Source organism: Gymnoscopelus braueri (genome assembly GCF_963280865.1).
Source record: "Gymnoscopelus braueri genome assembly, chromosome: 6".
NCBI lineage: Eukaryota > Metazoa > Chordata > Actinopteri > Myctophiformes > Myctophidae > Gymnoscopelus > Gymnoscopelus braueri.
The window spans coordinates 21268709-21279376 of record NC_137607.1 but is presented as its reverse complement, the minus strand read 5'-3'; the positions used below and the strand labels follow the sequence as shown (position 1 = coordinate 21279376).

Sequence of the window (10668 nt, the reverse complement as noted above, 5' to 3'; positions counted from 1 at the left end):
CGAATTGTTCAATAAAAAGCATTTTAATCTGATCGGTGGCCAGTTATAGTATAATCAGAGTGCAGTACACCTCCCAACCGATGGGTTCGCGTAGCTGAAAGCATATGGAGGAAAACCGGCAAAAATGGCCACCGATCGGATTAAAATGCTTTTTATTGAACAATACGGAGAATACAGGTACTTCTGAGGGTATGTACATTATTTTAACATCCGTGGCCATGAGGTAAGCACTTTGTATTTGAAATTTGATACGTTTATGTAGATGTATGGGCCGCAAATGGATAAAGTGCAAACACCAGGTTGAAGTTAATCCATGACTGTCTTATAATATGACCGTCATATTTCGGGGCTATATTTCACGTACCAAGGGGAGCTTTTATCATGAAGGGACGACTATGTTGTTGGAGGAAGTATTTGTTTACAGACTGTCTTGTCAAACAGCTGGAACCAAGTGGACACTTTATGACACTAGAAGATGAAGTAAAGTCCTCAACTACATAAAGTGAGTACGTATAGTGACATTATGTTAACCTGAGTGTGGATGTGGACTGTTGTTTACTTTTAGTTGCTGTCTTTATTGTTTCTGGAGGAACTTAACAACTAATGTGAGCTGTGGCCAACGTAGAGCAGAGAGACTGGTCATGTAACGTTAGCCTAGCTTGCTAGTAGCAACGTGGGCTATAGTGGTTCTGTGACCAGTTTGGCATGAGTACCAACAGGGAATTTAAGTAAAGCCATTATTTTAAATATTAGTAAATGCTAATACCTGCGATACCCAAATCTCATTACAAGACCTAAACCTGAACGTTATTGGCTTGAACATGAATTGTTGATTTTTTTTTAAATTCAATCTATTTATTGGAAAATCTGAATCCACTTCTCTTATTGATTGGTATTTAAAGGGTAGTTTGTTTGGTCTTTGCTGTTGCTTAGTTATTGTGTTGCATCACATTCCTCCTAAACCCCAGGTAATGTTAACTGGCTCCCAAGAATGAATAAAATATTGAAGTGTAACATTATCCCAGTCTGTATAGCCAGGCCTGGAGTCAGGGGCAACAGTTACCTACATGATTCAGTACTAGTGGAAAAAGTACTCGAATGTTTTACTTCAGTAGAAGTTTACTTCATTTTTTTTACTTGAGTAAAAGTTCAAAAGTATTGGTATCAAAATGTACTGAAAGGTAGGGTAAGTGATTTACTTTAGTTAAAATAAGTGTTAAAGAGCTCTATTCTGATAGTACTCATTGCTAGGGTGTTTGTACAAAAGGAGTCTCCCATGTGTCTCCAGCTCTTTATTAAACAGAAAATGCATTTTCAGTGCTCTCTCCTGATTGGCTTAAATTGTCACCTACCTGAAAATGTACTATATTCTGTTTACTAAAGAGCTGGAGAGACACCTGTAACAAACGCTCTTTAGCAAAGATTACTATCAGAATATAGTACTTTAACCTTTTTATCCAAAACCCCCCCCCCACAAAATAAATAAATAAATATCACTTACCCAACTTTTAAACTACCAAAAGTAAAAGTACTCATTATGCAGAATGTCCCATTTCACAAGTCAAATTCATAAAATGTACTGTATGAAAAGCTTTTGAAAATAGCAGATCTACAAGCTCACAACTCGTTGCAAAGTGATGTGTTGTGAGCTTGTAGATCGGCTATATCGGTTTTGTAATAATAATCAAAATCTACAAAGTAACTAGTGACTAAAGTTTTCAAATAATTGTAGTGAAGTAAAAGTACAATATTTGCCTCTGAGATGTACAGTAGTGGAGTAGAAGAAAAAGTATTGAAAATTGGAAATACTCAAGTAAAGTAAAAGTACCTCAAAATTACACTTTAAGTACAATACTTGAGTAAATGTAATTAGTTTACTTTCCACCACTGAACGCTAGTTGCCTACATGTGAATGATGAAGACTTGCCAGCAAGATGACCTGATACTAGTGCTGCACGATTCTTGCTCAAATGTGAATCACGATTTTCCTCCATAAGAATTGAGATCACGATTCTCACACGATTCTCTTGTAAATATAAAAATATTAAATCTGCTGTAGTTTTTTTTGCCATAATTTAAAATCGAGATTGCATAGGTGTCTGAATCGAGATCACAATCTTTTTTCGATTAATTGTGCAGCACTACCTGATACTTGGACTCACTGTAACGGTTATTGTTAGAAGTTGGTTGAGACTACACTGCCACATGATTGAAGAACTTGAGTTGCATCTCTGTCCCCAGGATGGCCAGCATGGATCAAATCGCAGCAGTAGGACAGGTCCTGGTGGAACCAGGACAGGACCTGACCCGACGCTTCAGAGCACTGTTCACTCTGAGGAGCCTGGGAGGTACTAAATAACATGTTGTTTTGGTCATAGAATGTGCAATTGTTCATCTTGTTACTCAGTGTTCGATCCCTGTGTTGTGTAATTTCAATATAAATTGTCTACATTTCCATAGCACCTTTTATCCAAAGTGCTTTAAAAACAGTGGTTCTCCCCTCTCAAGGGATCCTTGAGGAGGGTCCCCAGCAAAATTATTTAATATGTAGCTTCAAAATCAGTTTAACCACCTTATACTTAGGGTATTCGCAAATTAATTAGAAAAAAAACAAGGATAGTGCATTGCATTCGGTGGGAGTTTACAGCTGTTGTAGAGCAGAATTGTTAAGGGAACAGAAACTTGTAAACCTTATACGTTTTATCAGTTTGCTTTTATTGATTGTGTGTGCAAAGTTTTGCTAAATATGTTTTCCTGTGGGAATTTCTGGGAAATGTGAATTTGTGAGGATGGATGGATGGAGCTTGTGTAACTTATCTGTTTACTCCTGAACTCTTGTTAGGTGCTGAAGCCATAGAGTGGATCAGCAAAGCATTCGGTGATGAATCTGCTCTGTTGAAACACGAGCTGGCTTACTGTCTGGGACAGATGCAGGACAAAAGGGCCATACCGTCGCTAATCGCTGTCCTAAAAGACACGCAGCAAGAGCCCATGGTCAGGCATGAGGCAGGTAGGTACACGCATAGATGCAGACAAACAACAAGTATTGAAATATGAAGCCAGAATCGTGGTCCAAGACATAACGGCGAGTAAATGCAGAGACACTCCCCTGGTAACTGATGAGGTTATGTTGTCATTTTTTGTGACAATTCAAGTCATCTTGTTTATTTCAACCCTATTATACGGTACTTTGTTGACCCCCTCATTTTCTCACACTGCACCAAATCTCTTCGCTGAAAATGTGCAAATCTACAAGCTCACGGCTTGTCGCAAGCTTGTAGATCTGCTATTGTCTGCAAATGTTCACCTATTTTCCCCCAGAATGTTCACCTATTTTCACATGCCCCCCAGAATAGGAGAGTTAGGGTTCGGGTTATTAATTGATTGAACAGATCACACAGAGTAATGTCATGATGAGTGTTCAAACTAATTGACCAGTATGTATCTTGTGTGTCTGTGTTTGTGGCTCTAGGCGAGGCTCTGGGAGCAATTGGTGACCTTGTGGTTCTGGACCTGCTCAAAGAATACAGTCGGGACCCTGTCATAGAGGTAGGAACATAATATTCCCCTGACCGACTCTTTAATCATAAACCATAACCTTTAACTACATGAACGTTACCCTAGTGTCCCTATTCTGTAGCGAACATTAAAAATAGCACATCTACAAGCTTGTATATTGCTATTTGAGGTGAAGATGCAGTATGTAGTGTAGAGGGAAAAAAGGAGGGGGGGCTACTATAGACTCAGGTCAACTAAGTATGTAGGTTGTAAGTGGTTAATTTTTGTTTTATGGTTCAAATGTCAATTTGGTATGATGGTGTTTCCTGTCCTCCAGAAATCGGTCAGTTATCATTTAAATGTCCTATATTTCCTCATACAGTAGTAAGGTGTTGGTAATCCAAAACTACTTAGCCTAATGATTATGAAGGAAACCCTGCTGGGGAGTTTATCAGTGTGAGAGTTTTAATACCTTGAGGAAAGTTCTCCCATACTATAGATTTTTTTAATATAGACAACTCATCACATCATGAGGACATACCAAGGTTAGACAAATATTTGCCAAATTAAAGTTATATATTTCTTTAGTTTAAATTATAATGTATATGTGACATTCAAAGAAGTTTTTCCACTGTTGACCATGCGTACATCCTCCTATAATTTAACAAACCTCTGTTTGTCTGTTTGGTGTCGTGGTGAAGCTGCCCGGTTCTCCTCAGTGGCTGGAGCAATTGCTCTGATTTTGCACACAGCCATTGACCATTACCATCTGAACTTAACTGCGAAGCCCGTTTTTCAATTTCATCAAATCTCAGCTTCTTATTAGCGTTTATGTGTCAAACAATGGGAGATAACGTTGCCAGGTTTCGCGCGAGAAACAAGCAGCAAGGTCTATGAAAACAAGGCCAAACGAAACGCCTTCACACAACATATACCTTGCCTCTTGGAAAACAGCCGATCTACAAGCTCACAACGCGTCCCCACACCCACCTGCACTTTCACAACCAACGCCAAAACACACTACCACCAATATTGCCCTTAAACCGCTTACAATAGGCCAACATGGCAACACCAACGTCGTCACGCTCTGCCAGTGAGCTAGCCTGCTTCCACACCATAGACCCCGCCCACTGTGTGTGTGTGTGTGTGTGTGTGTGTGTGTGTGTGTGTGTGTGTGTGTGTGTGTGTGTGTGTGTGTGTGTGTGTGTGTGTGTGTGTGTGTGTGTGTGTGTGGCCGCGACGGGACCCGCGGGGGGGAGGAGGGGGCGTGTGTGTGTGGGGGGGGGGGGGGTGGCCGCGGAGGGGAGGAGGGGGCACGACGGGACGCGCGACAGGGAGAAACCGCGCGACAGGACGTGCAATAACCCCAAGTTTGAAACTACTTTCGCCTGCGCCCTTCACCGGGTATGGTCTAGTTATCTTAACTAGACCATACCCGGTGAAGGTTATTGCACGTCCTGTAGCGCGGTCCCCCCGCAGGTCCCCCCGCGGCACCCCCCGCGGTCACCCCTCCCCACGGGCAACCCCCCCCCCCCCCCCCCCCCCCCACGGGTAACCCCCCACACACCCCCCCGTCGTGGAACCCCCCGGGTCCCGTCGCAAACACACACACACACACGCAACGTTTGTACTGTACGTACTGTACTGTACTGTACTGTACCGTACGGACTGTACTGTACTGTGCACACACACGGGCACATGCGCTGTACTGTACTGTACTGTACTGTGCACACACACGGGCACATGCGACGCATGCGCAGTTCCACCCTCTGTGGATGCGACGCATGCGCAGTTTGATCGGGGACACGACCCACCCAAGACGCGCACCCAAGACAGACAGAGGTTACTCAAATTATAGGAAGATTTCCTCAACTTGTCACCACCACTGACTGCTATAAGAACCTGTGGCAAATTATATACTGTTCACCTCCCATCCACTAGGTGGCAAAGATGTCTGTACATTCTGAAAACCCCTTTCAGACGTTCAAATGGTGTCTTCCGAATTTTGTGACTTCCTGAAATGCACATTACAAACCATTCCTCCTCACACTGAGGAAGGGAAAATAAATGGAAACAAGTAAATGGATTTTCTCAGCCCCTTTCATACATGAAATTCATAACATCGCTGGATAAAAATAGCCAACATAGTGGTCATTCACACGTTGGCCTCCTTTATGCAGAAGTTCTGTATGGTGTTTGTTCCCACATAGGATGAATGTAGGGGACCCAGTATGTATGTATGTAGGGGGTAGCCTGGCATGGCCAGACTAATATCACTGCGTAGATTTAGTCTGGCATCTCTGTGTGGAACCTGCATTTCCGAGGGGCAAATAAAAAAAATGCCTCTGATTGGTTCCTCACAACTTCGGAGGGAGAGAAATCAAATCTCTATTGAGAGGAGCCAGACCTAATCTGCCAAGGGCATTTTTTTTTTTGCAATGGTAGATTCGTCTGGAACCAGGCTATGGTAGGGGGCACAGTATGTAATACTCATGCAAGAGGTGTCTAAAGCACACAAGACTAGGCATTTGTGAAAGATTGATAGGGTACCGTGTTTAATTGGACACATTTCTCTGCAGACATTCTGAAATACATCCTGTAGCATCAGCAGTGACGATGCAGTAGTATGCCGCCATATTTCCGTATGAGAGGAAACGGAACATTGCTCGGTCTACTTTGGTGGTTGGCAAACAAAGAAATGTTGATCACGCCACCAACTGTTCTCTTGTACAACCACTTCTGGTTAATGCCTCCTCTGTATGATGCTCTTAGCCAATAGATAGTTTAGCCAATTCAGAAAATGTATGATTGATTTGGCATCACACTAACTAAGGTGTGTGTGTGTGTGTGTGTGTGTGTGTGTGTGTGTGTGTGTGTGTGTGTGTGTGTGTGTGTGTGTGTGTGTGTGTGTGTGTGTGTGTGTGTGTGTGTGTGTGTGTGTGTGTGTGTGTGTGTGTGTGTGTGTGTGTGTGTGTGTGTGTGTGTGTGTGTGTGTGTGTGTGTGTTACAGCTGTTGTGAAAAACCCTAACAGTATATTTCCTGCTCCTAACTTGTAGGTGGCAGAGACATGCCAGCTGGCTGTTCGTCGGTTGGAGTGGCTGCAAAGTGGAGGAGAGAAACAGGAAGCGGGTGACGGCAAAGACCCCAACCCATACTGCTCTGTCGACCCCGCACCCCCTGCAACCAAGAAGAGCGTCTCAGAGCTGAGAGACTCCCTACTGGACGAGAGCCTTCCACTCTTTGAACGTTACAGAGCCATGTTTGCTCTGCGTAACCTAGGCAGTGAAGAGGCAGTGCTAGCACTGGGAGATGGTAAGATAGTAGATTAAGTTCTACCCTTTTAAGTAGCACAGATTCACATTTTGAAGAAATTTAAGAAAAAGAGCACATCTATGGCGCTAAAGATAAATAAAGATGGAAGGTTAGTATTTTTATGAAACGTGCTCCTTAATTATTTCCCCCTTATTTTGCAATAAATGTATGCATATACTCCTTGGAAACAAAATATCAATGTAGGGCTGTTTGTTTGTCTTTGTTCAACCAGCATGCTAAGGTCACTGCTGACGCAGCACTGTCTTTGTCTCCTGTAGGTCTGCAGTGCTCCAGCGCCCTGTTCCGCCATGAGATTGGTTACGTCCTAGGCCAGATGCAGCACCCGGCCTCTATCCCCGCACTGCAGGCTGCTCTGGAACGTTCCGGAGAAAGCCCCATGGTTCGCCACGAGGCGGCTGAGGCACTGGGGTCCATCGGCCGAGATGACTGCATCACCGTGCTGCAGCGCTACTGCGGAGACGGCGAGCGTGTGGTCAAGGAGAGCTGTGAAGTGGCCCTGGACATGCTGGAGTATGAGAACAGTGATGAGTTCCAGTACGCTGATGGACTGGTTAGGTTACAGGGCTAAAGCCGTGGATAAGGTCAAAGACGCCAGGACACCTCTTGGTGCTTCCCTCCAGCCCGTTTGCTGACAGATCAAAACTTGAAAATCTTTAATAAGTCACCCAAGAAAACGTTGTCTTCAAGTCAGTAATCACTCAAAATAAGTTATATTTTCAATTCTGCATTGTTTTATGTGCCCAGTGGTCATGATCATGGTCATGAAACCTTTATATTGGTATACAGTTGTTTTCAACCTGGTGTTAACACCAAAGTGTTCCACTTTGTCTTAATGTGTGAATGTCATTTTAGCCACTCATGAGTAAAGCACACCCAAGTAAATTTGTCAAAATAATTTTAACTTGAATTTGGTGTGGTTTCAAGAATTTCAGTTGCAGGTAGACTAGTGCACAATTAATCGAAATTTATCGAATAATGTGATTTGAGGTTTCACAATGATTTAATTGCAAGTTGACAATTAATTTAAATGTATTTGGTCAGCTGTTGCACCTTGCCCTCATCGCCATAGCACAAGGTTTAACAACCAAAACATAGTGCAACCCATCTCCCTAATACGTCAGGCTCACAGTCAGAGGCACAATAAAATCTGAGGCAATTACATACGACCATTTGGCTGAAGAAGGCAGCGATTGGTACAATGACCAACAAAGGCATTTTCCCAACAAAAAAAGTTGTATCCTACTGACTCACCTGCCAGTGAGGAGCCCCCACCGGGAGGACGTAGAGCCTTCGTCCTACTCCTCTCGCCCAACACTCCCTCCCGGCTGACAGATGCCGCCCAGCACGTAGGAATACGAGCAATGACGATTATCACCTTCCCTGCCCGGCTTCCCTCACCCCGGCCTGAACGCAGACCGATTGTGTTCATATAGACGCTCGACAAAGCCGATGCACCACAGTGAATTCGAACCCACAACCTCCGTAGTGGTGGACAGGCACTTGACCACTGCGCCACCCGATCGCCCTTGGTGTGGGTTGGCCAGTTGCAAGATGTCAAGTTGGTGAAGGGCTGATGGACAATGAGAACTTTACAGGACTGATGTTACAAGGCCTGTATATGCATATTGACCTATAGGCCTGTCTAGATAATGTGCATTAAGTACATCTTCTCTTGTTAATGTAATTGATTGAAGCACAGTGGAGATGAAATGACGGTGAAAAGGTTCTGACTGGGTCAGACCCTGGCCTGGTTGTGTTCATACTGACTAATGTGATTTAGGATCAGGCCTGGGGTCATTTCACTGTATTCAATCAATAAGAAATGTTATGTCATAGTTGAATGATGGAACATTTGCTATTTGTTTTGCTCATTATATACCCGAAACAGAACAGGGTTTTTGTGCATCATTCTAAAATGTATCTTCAAAATTTTGTTCACTAAAGATGACTGTCTACTTAAAAAAGTTACGTACAGTAAACACAGTTATGGGTTTTAGTTACTTTTAAGTTACTTTTAAAATACAAAAACTGCATTTAAATGAGCAATTTGACAATTCACAAACTGTAATTTGAATTATGTACAACTGTCAGCCCTTAGTTCAAGGTGTGAAAAATTACTTTAGCATCACAGTCTGAATGCGCCCTTCTCTTTGGAACATAAATCAAAACATTTTCACAGGAATCTGTTAAATGATTGTTTTGTTTTCTGCTGTGACATCGGGTTAAATGTATTTATAATCCGACTACATTATTACATTAATAATCCGTTACTCTCCATCTATGTTTTAGTTTCTGCTGCTAACAAAGCGCCTATATATATATATCATGTAAACATACAGAGAGTACTCCCCTCTATATGTTTTTTGCGGCCCCTCAGGAACACAATAAAACATTGTCTCAACATTAAACATAATATCCTGTTTTTATCTGTCATCAAAGTTATGTGGTGCATGCTAAGTTAAGGACAATTATTGTCAGGTGGATTGTCTTTCAGTCAGGTTTTTTTGTGTTGCCATTTAGTTTATTGGCCATATATTTTAGGCTTCATTCGCATACGGTTGTTGGTTCAATTATTTCACTAGCTGGTTAGTCTGTTGGTGGGACATACAGTATGTCTAGTTGGCTATATGGATATACTAGCAATGTACCTGGAGTTGCCCAGCAGGTTAAATAGGACCAAAGCAATATGTTTGCACTTCCTGAGTTTTTAGACTAGTTTAAGAAACCTTTTATCGATCCTTAGGGAAATTCAATATCACACATGCATGTGAAGGAAGCACAGTTTACATTGTGGTTAGTGGACAAATTACAGCATGTCTTCCCTCGTGTTTTTTTTGGGACACACACAGACTTACTGACTTACAGATGTACTAAATGATGTTATTTACTTGAAGCTTCTGGATTGAAAATGTTGGTGGTTTTCACATCTGGAGAGAGCATACAGATTGTTACTATTTCCAAAGCAGGAACATCCAACATAGAGCTGACCATGAATGAAATGGGGTGACTGGAGTTTGAGGCCACTTCAGTAGTTAATAATTCTTGAGCAGAATGTTTCTATAGGGTGGACTATTGTCTAATATATGACAGATGGTTGGAGAATAGAATATGGATGGTTGGTATAGGGATGTTCATAGAAAAGGTGTTTATGACATTGCCGCTCTTTAGTCGTGGATATGGGCGTGGCATTCCGTGTTTGGGTTATTTTGGTGTGGGTGTGACATGATGTTTTTTAGGGGGGTGTGGCTTTTATGTGGGCACGGCCTGGGTTTTGACTTGCCCATGACCTTCCCTGCATCGCAATAACAGCCCAATCCGATCCAAGCTGTGGGCATGCATAAAATATACACACACAGACACGCACACACACACACACACACAGACAATTTAAACTTTACTTGAAGGTACTTTTACTTTTCTTGAGTATTTCAATTTCTTGATTCTTTATGCTTCTACTCCACTACATCTCAGAGGCAAATATTGCTGTGATGTGACAATAAACCTGTTCAGAATTGGCAAAAATTCTGCCTAATTGACAGCTTTAGTCACTAGTTACTTTGCAGATTTTGAAAATCTCAGATCTACAGTGAGCTTGTAAATTGGCTATTTTTGAATCGGAAGTATAAAGTAGGCCTTATTGGTTTATGATCATTGATTATAGTCCAATAACGTGATATATGATTCTGAAAGGGGCATTATTCTGCATAATGAGTACTTTTAATTTTGTATATTAGATAATTTTATAAGTATATTTTGATGCTGATACGTTTGTACTTTTTTTGAAAACAGGACTTTTACAGTGTTTTTACACTGTGGTATTGCTACATTTACTTAAG

At 42.1% G+C, this 10668-nt stretch overlaps 1 protein-coding gene across 3 annotated transcripts; it reads left to right on the top strand.

The window, feature by feature from the left end:
- Positions 1 to 412: 412 nt before the first annotated feature.
- Positions 413 to 9245, top strand: LOC308086701 (deoxyhypusine hydroxylase-like). 3 transcript variants are annotated; one of them, XR_013933264.1, is made up of 7 exons: positions 413 to 502; positions 2242 to 2348; positions 2843 to 3010; positions 3473 to 3549; positions 6556 to 6811; positions 7090 to 7842; positions 8098 to 9245. XR_013933264.1 is itself a non-coding variant. In XM_080430349.1 (6 exons), exons 2-6 carry the CDS (start codon positions 2243 to 2245, stop codon positions 7398 to 7400), a joined length of 918 nt encoding a protein of 305 aa, XP_080286475.1. In that variant the 5' UTR covers positions 413 to 502; position 2242; the 3' UTR covers positions 7401 to 9245. The 3 variants fall into 3 exon arrangements, 2 of the variants coding, with proteins under 2 accessions (XP_080286475.1, XP_080286476.1); XM_080430349.1 differs by having other exon boundaries at positions 7090 to 9245; XM_080430350.1 differs by having other exon boundaries at positions 441 to 506; positions 2184 to 2348; positions 7090 to 9245.
- Positions 9246 to 10668: the final 1423 nt, after the last annotated feature.